This window comes from Peromyscus californicus, unplaced genomic scaffold (assembly GCF_007827085.1).
Source record: "Peromyscus californicus insignis strain IS unplaced genomic scaffold, ASM782708v3 Scaffold_6__1_contigs__length_162567912, whole genome shotgun sequence".
NCBI lineage: Eukaryota > Metazoa > Chordata > Mammalia > Rodentia > Cricetidae > Peromyscus > Peromyscus californicus.
The window spans coordinates 17,877,077-17,904,552 of record NW_026294584.1 but is presented as its reverse complement, the minus strand read 5'-3'; the positions used below and the strand labels follow the sequence as shown (position 1 = coordinate 17,904,552).

Genomic DNA, 27,476 nt, shown 5'->3' with positions numbered 1-27,476 from the left:
TGCTTCTATTTGAAAGTGAATTTTTTGTATCACTCCTAAGATTTGGAATCCCAAGACAGTGGCATCCATTCTCGAGCTCAGAAAAATACTGATTGTGATGTATGGACTTATCTTTGACCTAAAACAGCCTCTGGGTTGGTGATAGGTTGGTGATAGGTGATAGATAGGTTAGCATTACCAGAGTTCCTTCCCATTAATGCCAATTAGGTAGATTTCGCTCCAGATCTGTGTTGATCCAGAAGTTACTGATGGGAGTGTCAGGCTCTTGGTACCTTGGGTCTCACTGCAGAATCCGTAAGTTTGCTCAGCGACTGCTTCTTACACTTCTGCATTTACGTAATGAATCTTTACAGCATGAATTACATGTCTGTATTTGAAAAATGTCTCTGCACACAAGTTTCCCGTATGTTAAAGCCCTGCACTCAGGAAGCCCTGCATCTCTCTGTATCTACCTGAGGCTTTTCTTTGAAGCAATTTACTCCCTCTACTGGCTCAAACTTTGAAATGAAAGTATGTGAAAATGTAGTTCTGATGAGGAATCATGCTTGCTTGTGTCCTTTGTGTTAGAGTTTTTCCAAGGTATAAAATTAAACTCTAAGCTCAAGAATCCGAGAGATATTCTATAATTCTTTTGAGAACAGTAATGCAATTCTGACACTAGCAACGATTTGAAAATTAAAGTCTGGTGTGTAGATCTAGAGTATATAGTAGGTGCTCAATAAATATTAGTTTCTTGGATGCAGTCATACTTTGTTATACGTAGATTATGGATATTTCATTGTAGAAGCTTTAAGTCAAGCATTCTATTTAATGAGTCATCTGTGTTTCCATGACACTTTCTCACAACTCCAGCCACACTGTCTTAGTAATATTCCCTGGGCTATGAACTCTTGCAGGACAGGCCTGGTCTAGTATTTGTCTTTATGGTCTGTCTCTGTCATGGCAGACTGGTTATCCACTGAATGTTGTTGACCTTCAACATTGCATTATAAGTATCTTCCAGATGGGGTACAACAGACAGAAAGCTCCAGTAATTAGAATTTTTTACAGTCTACTTTTATCATGAAGAATTGAATAACCCTTACCTAAACATGAGACTGTTAGAACAGAAATAGTAGTTAACATGGAGCAAGGTGTGGTTACCATCTACATCTGTTCTAATGTAGAATGGTAATAGGCAGTGACAGCTATGCCGAAGTTGAAGGGCACTTTATAACTCATTGTGGGCCAATGCAAAGACAGATTTTCATACATATATGTGTGTGTATGTCTTAATTTTTTTAAAGACAATATATTTGGTCTTATATTTCTGAAATATGTTAGTTAAAAATGTCAAGTTGCATGTGTAGAAACATTCTTACACACCTAGCCCTGTACATGCTCATAGATTGGTGCTTTATAAAGCATTTTCCCGGGAATATTTAGCTCTGCAAAACAGAAATAGATGTGAGATGAGAGAGAAATATGATTCAGTTTGGTAAATGCCCAGTTCTTTGGTTTCTTCCTAACTGCAGGGTTTCCCACACCCTTTAATTGTTATTGTGAAATGTGGATTTAAAGAAGGGAGATTCAATATCCAGATTTGATGCTTTAGGACTTTTTATAAACTCACTCTAGGCAATGGCTAAGCTCTTTTGGGAAACAGGAGTGTACATAATCAAGACTTCACAGTGTAGCCAAATGGGTCCCTCTACATCTCTGAAATACCACCAGCATTCCTCTATGATGGGAAGTGTCTTCATTGGTAGAAAATATTGATGGAGCTGCCTTGAATTGGTTTCTTTTTTAAATCATCTGACAAGCCTCACAAACCTGTGTTTAACTTAAAATGCTGAACTTTCATGATGCAGGAATACTGGGTCATGGTTTCCTTGCCATGTTTCTTGATATTTTCTTTCTTTCTTTTTTTTTTTTTTACATTTTTTTATTATTAAGAAATTTTCTGTTCATTTTACATAACAACCACAGGTGCCCCTCTCCTACCTCTTTCTCCCCCCCTCAGCCCACCCCCATTCCCACCTTCTCCAAGGCAGGACTCCCATGGGGAGTCAGCAGAGCCTGATACATTCAGTTGAGGCAGGTCCAAGCCCCGCCCCCCGACCCAAGCTGTATAAGGTGTCTCAGCATAGGCACTGGGCTCCAAAAAGCCCGCTCGTGCACCAGGGATGGATCCTGATCCCACTGCCAAGGGCCCCTTAAGCAGATCAGGCTAAACAGCTGCCTCGCCTATGCAGACATACTGGATCATGGTTTCCTTGCCATGTTTCTTGATAAATATTTTCTTTTAACCAGTCCACTCTAAATACCATGAAGACAGAAGCCATGCTGTATGTAGTATTCACTACCACAGAGTGTCAGACATTGAGTAGCACTCTGAAAATATTCAGTGACTAAATGAAGTCATCATAATCATTTTGCATTCATAAACATGGGGAAATGGTACTGTGTGTGCAAAGGATGTCATCCTAAAGTGCTCAGCTTGGTGGTTGCCTTAGTTCCCCACATTCAGATTCCATGCCTCGGTAGATAAGGACTCACTACCAATGGAAAAATAGCAATGTGACCTCTTTAGAGGGAAATGGAACAAGAGGATCCAGTAATCTCAGATTTGACCTTAGCTAACTTCAGGGGTATATGATATTTTAGATTTTTTTTTTTTTTGTCTGTAGAAGAAATCCAGTAAAACTACTCTTTAACATCTAAAACATTTTTAAATTACTGATGTTCACACAAACATTTCAAAATATTTTTTAGTTTAATTCTCTACTCAATGCCCAAAGTGTCTAAAAACTATATAAATACAGAGAAAACCATGACAGATATTTGAAAGAGTTGGGAGTTTGGTAAAAGGAAATAGAAAGGACGAAAGTGAGAAATGTGACATTTTCGGGTTGTCTTAGAACTGTTGGGTCAAGTGTGTGCAAAAATGTTAGACACCACTGTTGCACCATTACAGAAAGAGTCTGGTTAGCTAGTTTATAAACCCAGATCGTTGGGGGTGGTAGCACATGCCTTCAGTCCCCACTGTTCAGGAGGCTGGGGTGTGAAGAGGCTGGCTTGAGCAACCTACAGTTTGGAGACTAGCCTGGGCAGTATGGTAAACCAGAGGGGAGGGGAGGGAGGAGGGAGAGAGAATAACCCCAAATTTAGAGTTTTACACGTTTACAGATTGGTTGCTCAGAAAGACAGGCAGTTGCAGTCCACGCTAGCATGAATGACTGGCAATGTTGAGTGGGGTTAGATACATAGAAAATGAAACGCACACCTCACTGATGGCTGGCAATGCTGAGTGGGGTTAGATACATAGAAAATGAAACGCACACCTCACTGGAGGAGGGGTACAGTGGTCTCGCTGCTAGCAAAACTGGTAATGTTTACTGAGGATTGGCCTCCTTTCTATGTGCGCCCAAGAGAATGAGTGCTCATGTCCAGCAAGGGAAACACAGAAAAACATTTAAAAGGTATTCATTCACTGTACCAAAATCTGTAGACACCCATCAACAGGGGGTTTAAAAAAAAAGACTAGCCGGGCGGTGGTGGCGCACGCCTTTAATCCCAGCACTCAGGAGGCAGAGCTAAGCGGATCTCTGTGAGTTCAAGGCCAGCCTAGACTACCAAGTGAGTTCCAGGAAAGGCACAAAACTACACAGAGAAACCCTGTCTCGAAAAACCAAAAAAAAATAAAGAAGACTACATTCTGCCCTGTTGGCACAGTGGGACAGAAGCACTGACATGGGCAGTCTCCACATGCCATGTTGAACAATGAAACCATGCACAGTGTGGTGTCCATACACCTCATGGTCCTTCAGATGACATTCAAGCAAAATGAATCCAGGAGGACAGGGTCCCCTAAGTGTACTAGGAAGGTCCCGGGAGGAAGTTTTATGGGGATGTAAATCCTAGATGCTTTGTTCTAAGAGGTGATTTCATAGGTTTAGACTTCGGTGAAAATGCCTCGTCCGTCTGAATAGTTGTGTATATCTAAACATTATTCAGTAAATTAATATCTTAGATGAATACAAATATATATATTCATAAACTGATGCTGACAGTGGCTAAAGTTTAATTTTTTTCTTTACATGAGGCCTTTGTTTGGTTGATTTGGTTTGGTTTTTTGAGACGAGGTGTCAAAACCTGGCTGGCCTATAACTTGGCTATGTAGACGAGGCTAGAGTCAAACTGATAGCAATCCTCCTGCCTCTGTCTCCTGGGAGCAGAGATTACAGGCGTGTGCTAACAGCCCACATACAGAAATTTTCTTTAAGATTACAAAATGGATTTTGTTGCCATATTTGTGAATCCACAACATTTTTCATAACTTCATTAATAACCTCAAGAAAGACGATTTTTCCTCTCCCTGGCTTGGTTTGTTGTTCTTCTCTGGGTTTTGTTGCTGCTGCTGCTGCTGCTGCTGCTGCTATTGTTTGGTTTTGTTTATTTGATTTTGAATTTGTAGGGGTGGGGGAGAGCATTTTTGGAGAGGTATTTCTAATGATCACACATTTGACAGCTTTTTAGTGGCTGCTATATGTCAAATATAATAGCAAGTGACAGGTTTGGATCTCAGATAACCCTAGAGCGGTGGTTTTCGACATGTGGGTCGCAACTACTCTTTCACAGGGGTCGAGTATGAGATAACCTGCGTATCAGATGTCTACATTAGGGTTCATAACAGTAGCAAAATTTAGTTATGAAGTGACAGTGGACATGATTTTATGGTTGGGGATCGCCACACCATGAGGTGTGTTAACTGTATTAAAGGGTCGCAGCATTAGGAAGGTTGAGAACCACTGCTCTAGAGGCAGCGTGTGAAAGATGGTCCCCAGGGTGGGATGACTGGAAGCTCTGGAACCTTCAGGAGGTAGGTCTTCAGGTTATGGGGAGCATGCCCTTGGGAGTGATTGTGACCTCATCCACCTTCTAGCTCTTTTTGCTCCTTGGTTCTTAATGTGAGCAGTTTGCTGCTCCACATGCTCCTGCCCATGACATTGCCTCACCACTGGCCCAAAGGAGGAGGGCCAGCCTATCATGGACTAGAACCCCCAAAACTGTGAGGCAAATAAACCTTTTCTCTCATAACTTGATTGTCTCAAGTATTGTGTTGTAGTAACAGAAAGCCAGCCACACAAGTATTAGGGATCTGAAAGTAAGTAATGTCATTATAGCATTCGGTTCTGTGGGGTAACAGAGGTGGAAGTCGATTTTTGTGGTCACACCACATATCAGAGCAGGGCCTGAGAGAGGTATACTGTGGGAATATAGAGTAGGTAACTGTTACTTCTTTCAGAAGGTTCCAGAAGACTCTTAGGGTATCACTAGGCCCTACTTCTGCCATCTATGAGGGTTCCCATATATTAAGTATCCACAGTGATTATTTAAGATGTTTCATCTCCTGGAAGAGAAACAATACTCTGAATTCTTCATGCTTCCTTAGACACCACTGTAATCATGTCTCCAACCACCAGCTTTAAGGATAAAGAAACTATCTGCCGCAGATTTCTAGAAAGCAGCAGCATTCTTTGAAATGTTTGTAAATGGAAAGGTCTTTTCTTTGAATTGGCTGTGAGGCATGAACTTGGACGGGTGCTCTTCCTTTCCTGCACTGTTTGCATGCAGCAACCACAGTGCCCTAAGCACAGTGCAGATGGAGCTCCGAGTCTAGGTGAGAAACCTGCCATTGCCTTTTATGTTCACACATGTCTCTCTCCCAATAGCGGATGTACCTAGAAATACTTTGTGAAGTCCTTGGTATTCGTGTGGTTCTTCCTAGAAACTGAGACAAGTTCAAGAGAAGCGTTGCAGCCCATTAGCAATAAGTGAATTTACATTTTCTGCAATTATCTATTAGTGGATTGCTTTTCAGTTATCCTTTCTTCCTCTCTGCTTACAGAAGATATATAAGAATAATTTTCATTCTAAAGATGTTTTAAATATGGTAAGGATAGAATAGTGTTTGTTTAATTTCCTCTTCTGTATTTTGTGAATGACTAAGGATATATATTATATATCAGGTCTTTTTTGTTTGTTTGTTTTAGCAACTTTCAAATCAGATAGTAAATTCACACTGCTACCATTATATCCATGAAATTATAGTATGTTCTGGAAACTTCTTAAGCCTAAAGATTTGGTTGGTGGGTGGGGGAGGAGTTTAGTTTGGGCTAAGAATTATGTTATAAAATAGTAGGCAATGTTAGTCAGGCTTCCAAGCTGTATTCTTCTTTGCCTGTTCCTACAACTGCAGCCATGTTGTCAGATCTGTAAATGGGTGAGGGGTGAGTCTGAGGAAGAGCCTGACTGGAGGAACTGGTGGGTGACTTCATTTGCAGAGGTGGAAATGGAAAAGGAGAATAAGGTTGGCGCAGTAAACAGAAGCATGCCCACCACACCAGGCTTCTGGCCTCATGCAGAGCATTGTGGGTAAGCAGTCCTTCCCTCGCCTCTATCCAGGACCCAGCCACTTGCTCATCCATGACACTAATGTGCCAACGGCGACCATTTTAGTGAAAACCTTTCAGATAATCATCCTAGGAAAACATCTTGCTCTTCTCAGATTTTTGGTAAACCTACACTGCTCTAGAAATGTTGATCTTTAAAAAAAATAAAAAAGCATTGTTTTAAAGTGATAACTAAACAAAAGACCTAAAAGAATACATCTGTGTAGCTAGAGTTTTCCTGGTCCTGCCTGGCCCACGGTCAGGACAAATCTCTCACCCGCCAGTCCCACAGCCGCTCAGACCCAACCAAGTAAATACACAGAGACTTATATCGCTTACAAACTGTATGGCCTCAGCAGGCTTCTTGTTATCTAGTTCTTATATCTTAAATTGACCCATTTCTATTAATCTATAAGTTGCCACATGGCTTGTAGCTTACCAGTATCTTAATATCTTCTCATGGCGGCTGCTGGCCTCTGCCTCTCTGCCTCAGCCTTCCACTTCCCACAGTTCTCCTCTCTGTTAGTCCCGCCTATACTTCCTGCCTGGCTACTGGCCAATCAGTGCTTTATTTATCAATCAATCAATCATCCACAGCACATCTGAGCCAGCTATGGTGGTGCATGCCAGCAATCGCAGCTTACTAGAGACACGGCAGGAGGATCACTGCAAGTTCCAGGCCAGCCTGGTCTACATAGAAAGTTCTAGGGTAGCCAGGGCTATGTACTCAAGATCCTGTCTCAAGAGAAAAAAAAAATCAAAATAGGTCTGCGAATAGATGTTAGTGGTACAGTACTTAGCATGGGTAAGGCCCTGGGTTCAGTTCCTGGCCACCATTCTCCCTCCCCCAAGGGAAGGAAGGTCTGAAGTCAGTGAGTGCACCGTGAGAATGAGGTCCCAGCCCTGCTTCAGTCCCAGCACGGCCACTCACCAACTCCTCGCTCACGGACTCTCTGTCCACCTGCTCTTACCTGTTCCTGCAAGTGGTCAGTGGTGCTCACTCAAATCTTCAACTGAAGATGATGTAAAATACGAGATGGTTAGTCCAACACAGAACTCTACATCCGCTATGCTTCACACAGGCCTCCTTTCTCTTTTTCCCTAGCCCCTTCTTTACCCTGAGATAAGATTGGAGGGAAAAAAGAAGAAGCTTCAGAGAAAGGTCATAAAATCCCACAGTCGTCCATCCTGATACTTGACAGTTCCTGTCAGAAAATGGTTCCTCCGATTCCCAATGCTGCAGTCTGAGTCCTCTGTTTTGTTCTCCGCTCCTGTTTGCACTTTCAATCTTCTCAGATGAACAGCGTGAGACATCCTAATCTTCAAAAGCATGTTTCCTCTATTTCTTTCCTTTAACATTTGACCTCAAATAATCAGAGTGCTCTGTGCCCAAGTCCATTTCTGGTGGCCCAGGTTCATTAGAAAGTGCAGGGCTAGTTCTCATTTTCTGTGTACACTTCTGTGACAGGTGTAGATGGGCAACTGATGCTGTGCAACCAGCCACACCTTGGTGGCTCCTTCCCATTTAAGGAAGGCAGTGCCCATGGAGTTCAAGGATGTTGAAGAGTGTGTACCCGCGCTTAGTTTACAGCTATGCTTGCAATTCCCCTCTCATTTCCACTGGCCACATAGCCTGCTGGAACTCATGAAGTTGTTTTGCATACAGCCTGTGTAAAGATGAGCACAGTACAAAGGGGTAGGAAGGCCTGGACTGCAGAGGCATTTGTCTCCATAACAAAAATAAATCATGTTTGACAATTCTCTTTGAAGTCCCAGTAATTATGTGGCCTCCCAAAGCATATAGATTTCCTTAAGAGTTAAAACAGCTTTTCAGAGGAAGTGATGAGCTACACAGCCTGCCATGTCCTGTGTTCAGAATAATTTTCATTTCTCCTTATCTGTGAAGGTTGAAGGAATGTCTGCAAATATTTGCCTAGTTTCCATGGTGAAGGCAGAGGGCGATCAAGTGGTGATTGTTTATTGTCAAAATCAAAGCTATGCCATATTTTTGCAAAGAGGATGAATTTGTTGCTTGAAACATAATAGACACTTAGCAAGTTGTGACTGTTTTAAGTTTCACTAGTTCAAGACGAAATTTAAATAATGCAGCTGGAAGGAAAACATGAGCCTGTCAAGCCTTTTAGAACTTAATTTACAAGAATAAAGTGGTCCTGGCACTTTATTAAAAAGTCATCTGACGATTAGAGATAGTGTTGGTGGAGGGTCTGGGGATACAACCCTGCTCCATACCCCATGTCCTACCCTGGCTTGCCCTTCCTAACACTGGAACCTTCCATTCTGCTGTCTGCTAGCTACTCAGACATTTGTTAGGACAGACATGCACTTTATACCTACGATGTACATTACTCTGCAAGGTGCTGGGTTTGAAAAGTCTACCTGGTTCTCTACTCTCAAACTGCTGATTCTGGGTCTATTCAGCTATAGACCCATGAAGCAGATACATACAGTGTGGTAAGAGCTGGGATCACTTGTATATGGGGATGGACTAGGCAAGGTGGGGTTCACAAGAATTAAGAATGCCATTGTAAGGTGGACCCTCTAGATAAATGTCTGAGCATTATCTAAAGGCTGCAAGGCATGACACAAGATGCATATTTGAAGAACCTCCAAGTTGCTGGGTAAGTTGATCATGGAGTTAAGCAGAGGACATGGTGTCTTAGTTAAGGTTGCTGTTGCTTTAATGAAACACCATGACCAAAAGCAACTTGGGGGGGAAAGAGTTCTTCACTCACAGTTCCACAGGACAGTTCATTATCAAAAGCAGTGAGGGCAGGAACTCAGGCAAGGCAGGAACTCAAGCAGGGCAGGAACCTGGAGGCAGGCACTGATACAGAGGTCATGGAAGGGTGTTGCTCACTGGCTTGCTCAGCCTGCCTTCCTACAGAATCCAAGACCACCTACCCAGGAATGGCACCACCCACAGTGGGTTGGCCACCCCACCCCCCATCACCAATTAAGAAAATGCCCTCCAGGCTTGCCTAGAGTCTGATCATTGGAGGCATTTTCTCAATTGTGGTTCCCTCCTTCCAGATGACTCTAGCTCGTGTCACTCAACACAAAACTAGCCAGCACACCTGGGTAGGTGGTACTTTTGCTTGTGAAGAGAGGAAACAAGTATAAAAGTAGAGGAACAAGTATCAGATGAAAGGCAGGGCAGGCACTTTGAATTTGAAGTTTTTATGGAAGGACTACATTGTGATGTCCAGGAGACCATGATCATCGTAGGTGTGGTCCTCTTCAGAGTCCTGGGTACAGTATGAATTTGAGGCTATCCATGTGAGAATGAGTGTTGTACATCATTTAAGTGAAATTACCTCCCGAGAGAGCAGTCACTTGAGGAGAAAGCAGGAGGAACTCTGAACCTGGTGCTCCACACTTAAGACCATGCCACACCTCCTGACCCCAGGTGCCCTTCGGCCGAGTTGTTTGACTGTGTGCTTTCCTAGTTTGTGGCCACACTGTCCCTTGCTAACATGTTGCCTTGTATAGAGAGAGCACATGATGAACTTAAATGAAGCTCGCTTTGATCTAGGTGTAAGGTTTGCTCTTTGGAATGAAACCTTGGCTGACCTATACTTAAATACAAATAATAAGCAAAGGCTTGGGAAGAGGGCCTCTGGTGCCCTGTAGAATTCAGACTTGCAGAGTTTCAGGTCAAGAAAAGGCCAGTTGGTAGGAAGTCATCATGTGTAATGGGCCACATGGATCCCATGGGATCCAGGTGGCTATGGTGCTGAAGGTGGTAACGGATGTGTCAAAACAAAGAGAAGAGGATCGCAAACACACAGTGCTCCATGTGTGGAGGAGGAGACACACAGTGCTCCATGTGTGGAGGAGGAGACACACTGTGCTCCATGCATGGAGAATCTCCTGTAGAGCTTGCCCACTTCTTAGCACGTGTCAGAACACTTCCTTTAGCTGCTAGTTACAAATGAGTGAATGTGAGATGGCTCTGTTGTGTTTGTTGCAAAGTATTTGTGTGTTTTTACTGGTATGTAACTCTTTAGTTCCCATGTAGCTTGCAAGAACTCAAAATTCAATTCTTTCTTGTCTGTGCATTCTAAATGTGTAATGTTAAATAGCTGGCTTTTTTAGATCCTTTATGAAAAGACAATAAAATTATTCCTAGGTTTTCATCTCATAAACCATACTAGTTTTCTGTAGGAAGACAGGCATACTAAAAGACTTTTATGTTGGCATGGGATATATAGATGGGAAAGAACAGAGTTTGGGAAGATTTTGTAGTCTGTCGAAGATGATGTTAATGTTCCTCATGATGTGTTGTTTATGTTCACAGTTAAGGCCTGTTAAAGTGGGCCCAGAAATAGGGGAGCACCCCACAGGAGTCACTGACACTGAGGCCATGCAGGGACAGCTTCGGGTTTGGTCCTTGCCATTTAGGGCCTCTCAGAATGTTGACAGCAGAGCACCTTACAGATCACCCTGTCCCAAAGTCCTCTGTGACAAACGAGGAAACAGACGAGAAGATTCCATCTGCAGCACTTTGTAAACTAGTGGATGAGTTGGGGTCCTGACAGAAAACTGATGCAGAGTCAAGAGGAGGCGTTTCCAGGGAGATCTATTTACTGCAGCAGGATGAAGATACAAGGTTTGGATCTTAGGGCAGTCAGACTGTCAACTGCTCTGATTCTGAGGGAAGGGAATGTTACCGGAATGAACATGCTGCCTGAGGCAGACATTGGCATTGTGAGACAACTTACTGGGAGAAAGTCATGGAGTTCAGGACCTGTTCTCCCTTCTGTCCGTCCGTCCATCCGTCCGTCCATCTGTCCCTTCGTCCCTTCCTCCCTCCCTCCCTCCCTCCCTCCCTCTCTCTCTCTCCCTCCCTCTCTCTCTCTCTGAACTCCTGCCAAGACTCCCCAGTGGCCAAGCCCAATAAGGAACTGGAGGCATATGGCGGATAGATAGGGGCACCTCCAGGGCAGAGATCATTCAGACAAAGGGAAGATCTCCAGCCTGACGTTCACCAGGGCCTGTCTACCAACTGTAGACACCTAGCATGAAGCCCATGACCTTGGCAATGTCTTCAGGATCCAGGTGAAAGTGAAGTGTGCATAAATACAAGACTGCTGAGTAAACTACTAAGTGGGAGCGGCTGACTCTGATGTGTATTTTGAGTCCACACTGGCTTTGGCTCCACTTTATCTTATAGTCTTTTTGAACTGGTTCAAAAAAAAATTGTGAATAGAGATCAAAGCCCTTTAAACAGATACATTGACTTATGTAAACATCCTTGAACTCCCCCTCAGCTCCCCCTCCTGCTGCCAAATCCATTCAACACCTCAAGAGGCCGTTAATACATGTAATGGTTGTAATAAACATGGTGTTTGCTTTGGTTCCAGCTGGCCCCAGCCAGACTCTGCCTGTAGTTCCTATTGCTGTCTTTGCTTACTGGACAACTGCATTGTTACCATTGGTAGCAACCTTTGTCACAGATTTCTCAGCCTTGATTCTTACACATTGAGCTCATGGCTTCCCATGACAGTGTTTTCAGATTCAGACTTAACATTATACATTGGCTTTTAAGGATATTTAGAACTGTTGAGTGAAGAGAATGAAAATTTAATTGTGTAGTTGAGAACTGTGCTTATATCATGTAGTAAAATCATGAAACATTTTTATTAGTACTTTTCACTCTTTATAAAGCTTTCAAATTAATAATACTTTTCTGTTTGTACAGACTTAAACTGGTTGTACATTGGGTAGTTTTCCATCAGAAATTTTCAGACACAGAAGTATAATAATTCCTAAGAAAAACAAATTTGTATTTTGCTGCCAGAAAAATGTGTTATGTTTTGTTCTCAAGGACTTAAAACTAGATTTGGTTGCAATAAAATGTTTTAAATCATAAAGAATTTTGAGTTTTAAAATTATAGCAACTTAATATGAGAATTGATTATGCATTAGACGGTATAGAATAGTCATATAAAATAAGATGTTAATACTGGGAAACATATATATATATTATATATATATATAATATATATATATATATATATATAGCATAATAATACATAAACCAGAGGATGACTTTTAGAAAATGCTGCTTTAGGTCTACTATAAAAGGTGATGCTTTGCTACATTTTAAAGTAAGCCCTGTGTACTACTGGGAATTATTCTACCTGAAAAATAAGTAGGAGGGTAAGTCTTAACAGCTTAATTTCTTTTCCACAAAAATACAACCAAAATCAATGTGTCTTGAGATTAATATTGTTAGTTCAGGGAGAGAGTGAGCATAATCTAATACCTCTCTGTTTTGCTTGGTGATAATTTGTACAAACTAAGCAAGCCTTCACTTGAGAGGAGTTACTGAGCTTACTAAGAGAGAGAGACTGCGGTCATTATGTGGATGCCGTTAGTAGGTGACATCCCTTATAGACCACTGTCATGATCCGTACTGGAAGACAACAGCAATCTCAAGCCAGTGTTCAAGGAAATAATTTGACACCAAATGGCAGCTGAATTTCTACAATTTGCAGATTCACCTAAAAAAAAAAATCTCACAATAAAATGTTTCAAAATAAACGCAAAATCATGTCCACCAGTGGTTTAATTCCAGCCTGCCTTTACCTGTTGCCTCATGGGTGTTCAGCACTAAAAGTTCTCCTTGAGATTTCCAGGAGGGTGTAGATCATCAGATAGCCCTCGCCTGGAATCCCAGCCCTTCTCAGCTCCATGCTTTGGACCAGGCTATGCCTCCATCTGAAATTCCCAGTTCTCAGCTCTAAAGGAAAAATGTGCTCACTAACCAGAACTGGCTCCCAGCAGCCACCCTGTGGGTATACTCCAGGCTTGGTGACAGATGCCCACTGCGAGCTTCATGCCTGTGTCCCTGGACATTTTTCTAGGCACACTATGGTCATTCTGCTCACACCTACACATAATGTCTTAACAAAAATCAGAACATACTGCAATAGAGCTCAGAGTCGATTATTTGCTCAACAGTGTTCATGGGCATCTTTACAAGATGCAAACAATCCCATTCTTTTTTGAAAGATAAATAATGCCCTCCTAGTGGTCATTGCTGCAGCATAAACATCCTTAGGAATGACTGTTTGTTTAGTAGTATAAATATTTCTGAGAATGCTGTATCAGGAACATGTACTATTAACTTTATACATGCCATCTTTCTTTGCTTTAAAAGAGTTGTGCCAGTCTGCAGTTTAAAACTTCTAATAATATTGTTCTGCTAATTTCTTCACATCAGCCCCACCCCGGTACAATTTCATTGCATCGTCTCAATCCCACCCTCACCCCCCATCTTTGGCCGTTTGTATTTCTTACGGGTTGACTGCCCACTCTTCAGGTGCATTCTTTTCTTACCGGTTTATACAAGTCCTTCAAGCAGTATGGTGTCCATCTCTTTCCGGACTTCATGTGGTGTTTTTGTCTTTGACACCTTCTGGTTTCTTTGGCTCAGAGTTGTTTTCTCCCCAATATCATTGGGTTTTCCTATTTTTTATATTAATATTACCTTTACCGTAGGGCATTTCACATTGGTGTCATGCTTTGCCATACCATTTATTTAGGTTTTATGTTCTTCAGCAACAGTTTGTATCATTTCTCTTTGTATAGATTTTATATTTTTAAGTCCTGCTTTACCGTTTTGTATTGCTGAATGAATACGCTGTTTTCTTTACATTTTACAACTGAATTAACTAGGACTTGTATATTAGTCTGCGTGTACCATCTGAATTCTCATTCCTTTACTAATATTGTATCATTGTAAAGATTAATCGCCAAAAATGCAATGCCAACCTGTGTATGAAATGTAAACTTCAGAAATTCTGGGGGGAGGGGGAGATGAGAAGGAGCAGTGACAAGGCTAGGACCTCCCTCAGAATTGGCAGACACCGCGAAGTGTGAGGACTTGTGTGACGTACAGCCTCAGTGATAGGTTGTTCGGTTAGTAGAAGGTCGTTCTTAATGCAGAGTGCTCTTCCACACCCCACAAAAAAACAGCAGCAAACAGGTGTCGTCATAAAGAAAACAAAAATAAAGCCAACCAAGTAGGAATTGGACAGGTTACAGTCTCTGGTGGTAATAAACTAAGTAACTCCACCATTAAAAGAGAGCTGTGAGGTGGGCCTATAACGACGTAGTGGTAGACTGCTTGGTTAGTATATACAAGTCTCTGTGTTCAGCCCCCAATAGTTTAAAAAAAAAAGATAACTATAAATAAACTGGTCATATGGAAATATTGAGATACTTTTCTAGATTATTTACTCTTCAAAGTATTGTGTTCTTTGACTAAAGGAAAAACTAAAAATATGTATTATCCAGCGATGAGCAGAATTCATAAAAATTCAGATGGAAATAATTATTCTATTAATTGAATTTGAAAATTAATAAGAAAAGTTTAAACTAAGAAAAGTGCAAGGGAAAACAAAGATGATGGGGGAGAAATTGTACAGGGTAAATGTAGAAATCACTAGATTAACAAATAAAAGAAGAATGTTTCCAAAACGAAAATAAAACTTCATGTTAATTTTTAAAATAAATAATTTGACTAAACTCCTGGCAGACCTGACATTTGTGAATAGAGAAAATCTAAAGGGGGCGCGTGCGCGCGCACACACACTAGTCAGTTCAACCAAACTAAAGCTAAGATAGTAAGAAATACTGTGTAGAGATTTTAGCCAATACAGTTTAAAGTTGAGATTGAGGAGTTTATAGAAAAATCTTTGATCATAATCAAAACTGACTCATGAAGAGGGTGAAACATGCATGAACCAATTACCAAGAAGAAATTCCAACATTTGTAAAGACACACGCTGACAAAGATGTAGGCCAGAGTTTTGCCGGTGAGTTTACCTCTCAGAGGATTAATTATTCTTGTCTTTAATGCTTCAGGGATAAAGAAGGAAGTGGAATGCTTGCATATTCCTGATGTCAAAACAGGAAAAAAGTAACACACAAAAGCCCTATAGGCTACTCTCACTTATGAAAATATTAATGTCCTTAAAAACGTTTGTGGACAGTTCATAAGTGTATTAAGAGGATAAAAAGCAATGACTAGGAATGATTTATTCCACGAAGGCAGGATTGCTGCAGTATTAGGAACTCTAACGTCCTGTCTGTCATTATAAAACAAAGAATAATCACATGGTCACTATGAACAGATATTTTTAAAGAATCAGATAAAAACCTGTATTTTTGAGTGGTGAGTAAATTTTAAAATGAGTAGGAGGGAAATTCCTAAACCTATCAAATGTTCTTATTTTTAATGTTGAAACATTTTTAATGACCGTAGTAGATTCTGCAGACTAAAGTATTGAATGTGAAGATAGCATTGCGAAATTTATTAGGATGAGATACCAGAGATCAGTTTCCTTGGTGCATCTTAAAATAACAAGGCATTCGGTTTGAGATTCCACCTGTCACAATGCTAGGCTTTATTTTGAATTGAGGCAAATGAATAAATAGATGTGTGCCTTCACAGTGTGTATGTGTGCGTGTGCGCGCCATTCAAGCAGAACTTGGTGAACAGTTGGCAGCTGACTTGTGTTTACAGTATGTCAGAAATAAAGAGGTGCTCCTCCTTCTGTGAACGCTAATAAAGTAAAAGTGTATTTGCCCAATTATCTTCCTAGGACTGATTGCCTTAAGATCACTACTCTGATATTGAGACCTAGTTGTTATGGACACAGTATCATAATAGATATTTACAGACATGCAGTGGATAACACCTTGTCCAAGCCCTCAGGAAGGAATCATGAACTGTTAGAGGTAGCATTGAGTTCAGGATGCTGGTGGCATGAGACTGGACCTTGTGGGAGAAATAGAATTTCCACACATAGAGAGAGGAAGAAAAAGCTTTAAGCTAAGAAAACAGAATGAACAAATGTGTGATGGCAAGAACTATAGGCTGCTAGTTGGTGGTGCTTAGACTCCGATAAGCGTTCCCTCAAGCATGTCAAAATAAGAAAAAGAAGAAAGGAGAAAACAGATGAGCAAAGGCTCTCTTTGGTGAGTTAGCATAAAGTTCAGACACCTTCATTTTCCCAAAGGTTCTACAGACGGTTCCATTCACTGTAAGGGTTGAAAACAGTGGTGCAGTCTAGCATTTAACTAGAGTAACAAGGATGTAGGGGCACCATGGGAGATGCCAGAAAGAAACATTAGAGCCAGGTGAGAACCAAGATAGTGTTGTTTTGATTCAGTTTGTATTTTGTTTTTATTTCTATTACATTACCATAATTCTTCCAATTTTTTGTTACTATTTTAAGATAGGGTCTTGACTCTGTAGCCTAGGCTGGTTTTAAAACTCATGGTCCTCCTGCCTCAGCCTCCCAGGTGCTAAGGTTAGGCATGTGCCACCATGTCTGATATAGACTCCTCCATTAGATATCAACCAAGTGTCTGTTAAATACAATTGACCCCTGGGTGAATTTGAAACAAAACATGAGTTGAAGAGGTGAGAACTGTCAGTGTCTCTGTATACTCACCCCCAAAAGCTAAAACAACACGATTTTGTTATTGCTCATACTCTTGTAGGTTGATGGGACTCACCTCAGCAGTCTTGAGTCATCTGGGGGACAAGCTGGTCTCAAATGTCCAATATTGGTGGCTCACATAGCTCTCAACTGACAGCCTAGCAGGGACTTGTCAGAGCATCTTGTGGACATCTCACAGAATCACTGCTGAGTCCAGAGAGGAGGTGCCTCAAAAGCAAGTGCTTGGAAGGGCCCAGGCTACAAAACACCCGATGAGCTAGGCTTGATAGCCTCAGACATCACTGCCATGTTCTGTAGGTCAAGCAGCTAGCATTCAGTGGAAGCCGAGTAGACTCCATTCTGTGAATGTGTACATAAAGAAGAGAAGGAAATATTTTTAGAGACTTGCTACCACAACATCGATACACCAACTAACACAGGATCAAAGTATATGAAGTCAATATTTCAGGAAATTTAGATAGTAACACAGACAAAATAGTGAGGATAAAGAGACCTGAATAATGTCAAATGTGTATTAAAATATGTGACAATATTGATGGACTGTCTGACACTAGAGTGCACCCTTGTGTCCGGTATCTCCAGACCAGAGAAGCCCTTGATTCCCTGCACACACAGGAACCTGAAGCTTTGACCTGACGTCTAAGATTACAGCTGTGCTTCTCCATCTGTTCTGTTAAATGTGTTCTTGGGATGACTTCTTCATCCTTGGGTGCAAACACTTGGGTTATGCATTCTCTCTTGTTTTTCCTCTGTCTCGTTTGCTAAAAAAGAGCGGCAGCAGGGAAGGGGGTTTGTTTTGGTTCCCCATAGTGTGGCAATAAGAACAGTTTTGACTTGGCCTGGGACCCTCAGTGTGCTGCAGGGTCGTCCTCCAGCAGCCGCTGGGGTCCTGTTTTCTAACCGTGACTTGGGAATTCAGCCGTCATTGGTTTCTGTGTGTTTGAAGTCTCATGAGTGGGGGAGTTTTGTGATAAGAATTTGGTTTTGTTTAATTTTTTACTTGCTTTCTGAAACTTATGTTATTTGCCATTCCTGGTCCCATGAAGACAGTCTGAAATGGGAGCCCCAGGTTCAGGACTATGCAGTGTGATGCGGTTTCCTGTCCTGTGCACTTCATGTCTTTGTCATGCCGTTGCCATGATGCATAGACATGCTGCAGGAACTGGATCTTGTTGTTGAGCCACACAGGATTGGCATGTAATCCATCAGCTGGATTCCTCGTTAATGCCCAGATCCTTTTGCTGTTGCAGGTCGTCACGCTGTGGTACCGAGCCCCAGAAGTCTTGCTCCAGTCCAGCTACGCCACCCCTGTGGACCTCTGGAGTGTTGGCTGCATATTTGCAGAAATGTTTCGCAGAAAGTAAGAACTCCATTTCCTCTTTGAATCCTCAGTCTATTAAGTGGCAGCATGGCGTTTCTGTCTCAGTTGAGGTCGTGATCGTACCCACCTGCACTCAGTCCTGTCCTAGGTCCACAGTCCACAGTCCTTACAAGGACTGTAGCGCCTGGTTGTAGAAGCTGTCTGGAGCGTAAACGCCCGCTGCCTTACTAGTCAACTTGAAACATCTTACAGTATTTTTAGTGAAGAAAGACCCTCAGGGTGGGCTTTTTCCACAGGAGGATGATCAGGGCTATGAAATACACAGGAGTTTTTATCAGGAGTCCTAATGGGGAAACCGTTGTGGGGGGAGGGGTACAAGGTGAAGGGAAGGCAGACATGAGTGGTGCCTCACAGTACTGACAGAGTGTTGCCATACGGAGGAGAGATCTGGCACATTTGGGCATGGGAGAGTGTTGTTGGTTGTTTTTGCTCTTTGCTCTTTTGGCTCTTGTGGGGGGGCGGGGTCCACCACCCAGCTACTAAATAAAAACACACAGAGAGACTTATTATTACTTATGAAAGACCGATCTTAGCTTGGCTTGTTTCTTGCCAGTTTTTCTTAACCTAAATTAGCCCATCTACCTTTTGCCTCTGGGCTCTTACCTTTTCTATTTCTGTATATCTATCTTCCTTCCTTCCTTCCTTCCTTCCTCCCTCCCTCCCTCCCTCCCTGTTTCCCTCCCCAGAATGCCTATGGCAAATGGAGAAAACCGACTCTCACCAGTTCCCTGACCTTCATGGGCCTACTGTGGCATGCACGTGCACACAAAGTAAAATGCATGCTTGAAAAGGATGATCCTGATCAGACAGGATTTTATGTGTTCTCAGTGTCCAAGTGTCCACTCCACATTGGAGATGTTTTCAGCGGTGGTGGGAGAGTTGTGTCATGTCCAGGGCCACACTGCATGTGAAAGCTGCAGTTCACTCTATCTTTAGGTCACAAAAATTGGCCAACAGTACAATAAGGTTCTGTCAGGGAGCTAACCCTATCTTTTCTGTTTTTGTTTCCCTCGAGAGAGGTGAGTGAGGAAGCTGGGTGTGTTCCCACTGAGCATGTTCAGAATATAGCTCTGTGTAGCTTCTTTTCTGAGGAAAGAAGTGGTCAGCCATTGTGGCCTGCTGTCTGTGAGAGCCAGAGGAAGTATGTGTGGGTGAATTTTGTGAAGGGCTTCTAGACCTCAGCAAAATTCACTGTAACTCACAGGATGGGATTGTGGCAAAGACACACTTGAGAATACAAAGAATGTTTCATGCTGGCCTGCCTACTGTGTGTCAAGAGCATTGCCAGAGTTTTCCCATTGTGTTTCCTTTTCTAATCCTTGATGTAAGAAGAAACTGAATGAATGGCAGCTAAGAAATAGCAGGGGTATGAATTGAAAGGGAGTCCAGTAAATTCTAATCTAGTAATGTTTTAAAAAAAAAAAAACAAGGGCAGGAATACAAATTAGCCATCAACTAAACTGCAGTGACTACCAACCAGGCTACATAAGTAGGGCTTGGGACAGTTGAGGAAGAAGGGCTTGTGTATATTGCATGCATGTGAAGACCAGAAGTCTACCTCAGTGTCATCCACATTTTTTGAGACTGCCATCTCACTGGACTAGCTGATTCAGCTAGGCTGGCTGGCCGTAAGGGTCATCCCTGTTTCTACCTCCCAGCCCTAGTATTACAGGCTCAGGCCATCATGCCCTGCTCTTTATGTTGGTGCTGGAGGTGCCTGTGCCTGCTGGGCAAGCACTTTACCAACTAAGCCGTGTCTTCTGCCCTTCCATAGGTCGTTTTTGGAAGTGTGGTCCCTGTGTGGTGCTTCATCATTACTTGGGCCTTTCTTAGGATCCATCCTACATCTACTGATCTGGGATTCTGGATTCTACCTCTCTGTGTTTTGGCAAACCCTCCACTTGATCCTAATAAGAACCAGGCTAAGAACCGCTAGACTGGATGATGGTGTTGCCAGAAATGGGCAGTACTTAAAAATGTGTATCTCCGGCACTCCTTGAGGCTCTGATTCATTACCGAGTTGGGCCAGGAATTCTGTTTTTTTTTTTTTGTTTTGTTTTGATTTTTTTGTTTGTTTGTTTGTTTTTTTGTTTTTCGAGACAGGGTTTCTCTGTGTAGCTTTGCGCCTTTTCCTGGAACTCACTCGGTAGCCCAGGCTGGCCTCGAACTCACAGAGATCCGCCTGGCTCTGCCTCCCGAGTGCTGGGATTAAAGGCGTGCGCCACCACCGCCCGGCTGTTTTTTTTTTTTTTTTAAAGTGCCTCAGGTGATTCCTTTATCCAACAGGAGTGGAACATATTAGGTTAAAGGTCAGAGATGGGATTAAGACCCAGAAGTAGAGAGTTAGGACAGGTGTTTCAGGCTACCCAGGGAATAACTTAATACTAAAGAGTCTATTAGAACAATGCTCATTGCAATTATATTTATGAGTCTAGAATTTTCCTCAGTGTAAAAATGGGGTCCCTATTTTGGGGGTGGGGAGGTCAGTTACTTTTCCACAATACTATTTATTAGATTAGCCATGATTGGTGATTTTTAAAACCTGTTTTTGAAGATGCTAGAAGAAAGATAAAACTTAAAATATTAGAATTGAGCATTCACTAGTCCGTTATTGGCTCCATTTTAAAGTCTGAGTGATAGCCACTTATGGAAGAATTCAACCCCAAGTTTCACTTTATTTCCACCTAAGTGATTAGTGTAAATGGATAGTCAGGTTCCCATGCTAGCTTGAGGGCTCCTGAATAATTGGGAACTTACATGCAACATTATATTGCTAGGTCATCAAAACCTTTTCCCTATGGGAAATTTTCCTTCTGTATTCCAATCCAACATGACAAGAGCAGCCCTCCTCCCACCTCAGAATTAGGACTGGGAAAGGAGGCTCAAGGAAAGGCTTCCTTGGTGACAGTGACAATCCTCTACTTTCCTTGGCTTCGAGAGTAAGATACTGGTTGAGACCCATTGGCTCCTTGGAGTGTGGACACAGGAGAGTGCCCTTCTCCTAAAGGTGCTATATGAAGGCAGGAGGTTGCGAGAGAAATGAGGGACTGAAGGATTGAAGGAGGAAGCAGTAGCAGAAACTGGGTCCTAAACCTAAGCAGAGTAAATCTAGACCAGACACCTAACCTTCCTAGGATGCCCTGTCCCTGCCTGACCCCTGCTGCTTGACTGTGACCTTGAACCTGGACGCAGTCTTTGATCTTTGTTTCTGCTCGGCTCACAGTGATACTCCTGTGATTCTCCAGATGTCTTGTCTGGGCACGGCCTGCTTCTTACTTAGGCCGGAAGTGTCCCAGTACTCCAGCATCACCAGGATCCACCTGGACTCCTGATTCTGTGTAGATCCTATTGAGAATGCAGAAGCCCAGGATCCTGAAAGCATACTCTTTGATTACTGTAGAATAATCTAAGTCAGGGAATATTGGTACCTGTCCATTTTGTGTTCCCACTTGTTGCAGAGACAGTAATTTCTATATTGTATCATCTTTATTACCCTCATTGTTTTTGTTATATCCTTATGGCAGCTTTACTACCATTTCCTTTTTTTTTTTTTTTTTTTGCTACCCTGAATCAGCTTACTTTTTCATTTAGCCTCACTCTAAACAAGATTATATAAAACCATAGCTTTGGTAAACTGGTGATTTATTTGTCTGATAAGCATTCGGATCTATTTAAATATCACACATCACCAGCTGAAAGTGCCTGATGTCAAAACCCTATAATAACAACTCTTCAGGGATGATGACTGTCTTAAATCCTAGTGAAGAAGAAAGTTATTGTGTGCGTGATGCGTTCATTAAGCAGAACTGCCTTATAAAGGATGGAGTGCTGTGGGTTGGTATAAGAAGACTGTTTGGGGGAGTAAAGAATTCTCAATGTAAGCCTAAAAGCCACATCCTAGTTATTTATAATTATATAATTATATTTATATTAATATATATTTATATATAATTATATTTATATTAAAATCTTTGAGGAATAATCATTTTTGCATGAGCAAAACTTGCTATCCTCCATAACCTGGGAGAAGAAAAGAAGCCATGGGACCTAAACGCCCGTGTTCTGACAAGCCCCGGCCCAGGGCCTTCACACACATTATCTCACCAGGCCACATTCGGAGGCCCAGAATCCAGAGGCTAGTGATGTGGGCTCCTCCCAAGTAGGATGAGTAACTTATTCAGGAACACCAACTCTCACATGTAGAGCCAGATCAGAAACAAGTCTGCCTGACGCCGTAGCTGTTGGTTTCTCTGCTCTGTTGTGGTTTTGCTCCTGACATTACCAAACACACAAAGCCTGTATTTTTTTCTAGAGTATTTTATGTATTACTATAAGAGAAGGGCAGTGACATTTTCGAGGTGGAGAAGCAGATCACACAGTCATTGACCTTGATTCCCGGTCTCCTTATCATTGGAAAGATTGATTGGTTCTCATTAACATTATCAAGAGATACATGCTTTCTATTCTAAAATTGATGCCTAGGAAATGCAAGCTCAATAAAGAAGTCTTAGAACAGATGGTTGCCAAAGAGCCAGAGAGTTAAATACCATCTGTCACTATTATCTGAGTTTAATAACTGCCTGCACTGACCCACAGAAGCATTCTACAAAATGGACAAAATGGATTAGAGCTAGATTGTTTTAATCTTCCCTCTCTAGCTCTTTGTAAGTGACCCGTCTTAACATCACATTAAGTTGTATTTTACACTCAAATGGTCAGAATTTTGGTCAGTAGCCATATAGTTAAATGATTGGAGGGTTAGAGGGAGACAAGCGGGGGATGAGGTGGTATTTAACTATGTGCTGAAATAAATTAATGATCTCAACTCTGCACGTATCTCTTAGTTGCCTTGGGGTACTGGCCAGAACTGTTAGTTTATGGTTTGAAAGTTATGGGGTTTTTCAGGTTAAAGCAAAGTCAGAGAATGTGCATTGAAAAAATAAAATACGCTACTGATTCTTTGAATATGGAGATTGTGGTGAACAGATAGTGATTCTTAGAAATACTGGGTTGCCAGCTGATCCTTAGCTACAAAATGCCAAATGCCACCAAGAAGAATACAACAAATACAGTCACTGTTCGCAGGAAACAAACAAGACTTCATGGTTATATGGCCCCTCGTCTGGTGGCCTCTCTAGACTTGTCGTCACTGATCTCTCTGAATTAAATGCCCAGCAGCAGCAGCAGCTCAGAGTTTCTAGCTGTCTTTTGTGGCTCAATGGCCAGTGAGCAAATGTCTAAAACACTACTGAGTGCCTTGCCAGTTCTCCCATTGCGTGCTTTGTTGGTGGCTCTTCATCTCTAGAGTGTGCTTCTAGTGATGCTAAGGAAGTGCAGTACTTAACTGGCTGTCTGGATGCCCAGGCACCCGGAGGTAAGAAAACCTGTCACCTCCGGCTCGCTCAGAACGCATGTGCAGGGCTCCAGGCACTAGCTCAGTTGGGCTGACACCTCTCTTCATGGTCTTCATTAAAAGAACAAGCAGATTACATTCTCTTGGACAAGGAAATACCCGAGATGGTCCCCAGGGGGCGGGGCCCAGTCTTGGTGGAGTGATGGATGATCTATCCAGGAGAGGTCTGCCTGAGGGCGAGCAGATGCTCTCACAGTAGGCCTGTCCTGAGAAGCCACTGGGTCTGGGCTTGCCGAGAGCTTCACAGCCTCTCTCCAGTATGGTGCCCTGGCTCTGTCTGTGGTCTTCTCCACAGATGAGACTTCGTCTTTGCTAGCCTTCAGCTAGCCTGTCGTCACGCATTTTCTCTTTCTTCTCAGGTTCCCATCTCCGTTCTTAGCAGCCAGCGCCTCATTCTGGCTCTTTCTCCCCCTGTTAATCGCTCCACTCTGAGTCTTGGAATCCTTTTCTGCAGCCGATTACCTGCTGCCCTGGCCTTTCCTCATGGTGTCGTCATCACACCAGCTTTTCCTGTGTATGTACTGTCTCTCTGCACTGTCCTCTCTGAGAAGGGAAGTGTGTTACTAGTACCCGTCTGCTGCTCTGGGGAGTGATTCTCACAGTCTCAACAAACTTGTGCCTTCTTTTTAACACTGCCAACTCTAAGTCTTAATTGCATCAACTAGAGAATTTTAGCATAGAGCCACACACTAGAGAGCAAGAAAGAATGTCACTTGTGATTGTGGTTTCACATGGTGGGAGACAGAACAATGTAAAGGTCCCCCCAGTTGGCTCAACCCGGAATCGCTCAGCCCATACTTTCCGTGTCTCCACCAACTAGCGGTAAGTGTTCCGTGACTCTGGAGATGAATTTCAGATTTGGACTCATTTTCAGAGAAATGCCCCTGAAGAAGCATCCTCTAAATCAGTGATTCTCAACCTTCCTACTGCTGTGGCCTTTAACACAGTTCCTAATGCTGAGGTGATCCCCCAACCATAAAATTACTTTCATTGCTTCTTCATAACTGTAATTTAGCTACTGGTAGGAATAGTAATGTAAACATTTTTGGAGATAGAGTTTGCCAGGGGGTCGCGATCCAAAGGTTGAGAGCCACTGGTCTAAGTCATCCATGATTAAAAAGAAAGCTCTGCTTACAGACAGAAATAAGAGCAACTTAAGCACATATGTTTGCTCAGTGCCTGTTAACTAGCTCTTTATAGGCATGCCCTGCTAACTAGCTCTTTATAGGCATGCCCTGCTAACTAGCTCTTTATAGGCATGCCCTGCCATTCTCCTCCAGTCCCTTTCCCCTGGCAGACCCGGTCCCGTGCTAGGATTCCCTTTACTTCCGATTGTTAGTACTAAAACCCTGTTGACTTCCACACTCCCAGCCCGGCATTCTGCCTTACCCCCAATTTGTTGCGATAAGTAAAGCCGTCCAAGTAAGCAGATCCTCTCCCTTCCTTTCAATGCAGATATCTGTTTTCTGCTTCTCTCTTCCTTCTCTCAGCTCCCTCCTGTCAAGGCAAATCCCTAGAACCGTGTTCTTGGCATTTCGTCTGTGACCCTCTTCTGATTTAGTAGAGTTGCCATCTACTAGCTCTCAACTCTTCGTCTCATAAATGATCTTTATTTTACTTTCCAAGCCCCCAGGCCTTCTTCTTCCCTTGATGGCCAGACTTCTTTAAAGAATACACATAGATGAAGCGACCACTTCTTCACCACTGGCTCATGCCTTAGTCCTTTCCAGTGACATAAAGCACAGGGACAAATAGCCAAACGAATGGAGACACATGAACTATGAACCAATGGCTGAGGAGCCCCCAACTGGATCAGGCCCTCTGGATAAGTGAGACAGTTGATTAGCTTGATCTGTTTGGGAGGCATCCAGGCAGTGAGACCGGGTTCTGTGCTCATTGCATGAGTTAACTGTTTGAAACCTGGGGCTTATACAGGGACACTTGGCTCGGCCTGGGAGGAGGGGACTGGACCTGCCTGGACTGAGTCTACAAGGTTGAACTCAATCCTCAGGGGAGTCTTTGCCCTGGAGGAGATGGGAATGGGGGGGAGCTGGGGAGAAGGCAGGGGGGGGGGGCGCGGGAGCGGGGAGAACAAGGGAATCCGTGGCTGATATGTAAAATTAAATTATAAAATTTAAAAAAATGATAGGTAGGGTCTGGTAGCCGGCTCAGTGAATCAAGCATTTGGCATGCAAATCCGAGTTTGACCCTCAGAACCTGTGTAAAGGTGGAACAAGAAAACTGAATGCACAAAGTTGTCTTCTGATCTACACATGTGAGTCGCTCTACACACATCACCACGTACAATAATAATGAATGAATTGGTAGTTTGTAAAATGATGGGTAACATTTTAGATTACTTACTGTGAGTCAGTTCCTGTATCCAGTGGTTTAAAATGTAGTTTCATCTACATCTCCGAGTAGCTTCATGGGGTTCTGTTGCCACCTCCGTTTACAGCAAGGTTAAGTAGTGCAGAGCTCCACAGCCTATCTCATCAGTGATGAGAGGAGGCTCTGAACCCAGTCACATCCGACCGCAAAGGCCTCCTGACACCCAAGAGGTGGACATCCAGGGACCTCCTTCCACTTCTCACTTGGTATCTGCAGCCTCTGAGTGTGCACCCTCTCATTCTGTGAAACCTGCCTGGCTGCCTGTGGGTGACGAGCACATTCCTGAGTACCTCCACCTCTGTCCTCTTCATCGGCTTCTTTTCATCTCCCATGTCCTAAAGCTACATTCCTAAAAGTTTTACTTGGACAAGATGGAGATGACCCTCAGGTAGACCATGTCTGCCATCCTCCCGAAGGTACTTTTTCCTTCAGTGGCCTCTCTTACCTGCTGCTTCTCCTTCCTTTGTTCTGATGAAATACACATCTGCCACAGGGATCCTCAAAGTCACTGGAGATTCATCTTCATCTTTCTTCATCCGGGTCCTGTGGGTCATCTGTGCTGGGTCTCTCAGGCATTACTCCTTCCAACACCAACTTCTGTCACTATGACATAGGTCTTTTTTAACACTCACTGCCTGGGACAGTCACATGCCAACACCACTTCTCACCAACTTGTGTCTATGATGAGTCCATACTCCATAATCACACTTTCGCAAAAACTTAACCTAACTAATGTGGGGTTGTTGGGCCTTAAAGACCTTTTTAAAGAAGCCCCGACTTTGTATGGCCCTTAGTAAGATGTCCTTATTTGACCCTACAATGTGGCTCCAGGTTTTCCTACCTAGAAACCCCTGCCTTTGGAAATGGAGGGAGGGTATGGTGGTTAGAGGTTCTTGCTGCTCTTGAGAAGACCTGAGTTCAGTTCCCAACACCCACATGGTGACTCCCAACTGTCATACTCCAGTTCCACGGTATCCCATGCCCTCTTCTGGCACCAGGCATACACATGATACATATACATAATTCATGGAAAGCGCCTATACACATAAAATACACTAAAATGTTTTTTAGATGTTAGAAACCCCGGCCTTTCTGTTCCCAGTGCCTACCTGCCTTTCTTCAGCTTCCACAGCAGTACCAAGAGCTGCCTCCTTCAGGAGGAATCCACCACAGCCTGCCTCTCACTCCACAACCCTGTCTGCAGCTGTCTTACTGAATTTTTCTCTGCCATGTTCTTCCTGAGCTCACTGGTCATCCCCCATACCTGCGGTAAGGAATTGTGGGACACAGAATTCTTTCCTAAGACCCAAATTCCCAGTGTGTGTCCTAGCTCTTCCAGCTTTGTGACTGAGGGTAAG

General features: G+C 42.9%; 1 protein-coding gene across 1 annotated transcript in view; it reads left to right on the top strand.

Annotated features, from left to right (window-relative positions):
* Cdk6 (cyclin dependent kinase 6) overlaps positions 1-27,476 on the top strand; it is a 210,833-nt gene that overhangs the window by 130,066 nt on the left and 53,291 nt on the right. The window contains exon 4 of the mRNA XM_052720182.1: positions 18,184-18,293. Within this exon, the coding sequence (XP_052576142.1) occupies positions 18,184-18,293 (110 nt within the window). The remainder of the gene's footprint in view (positions 1-18,183; positions 18,294-27,476) is intronic.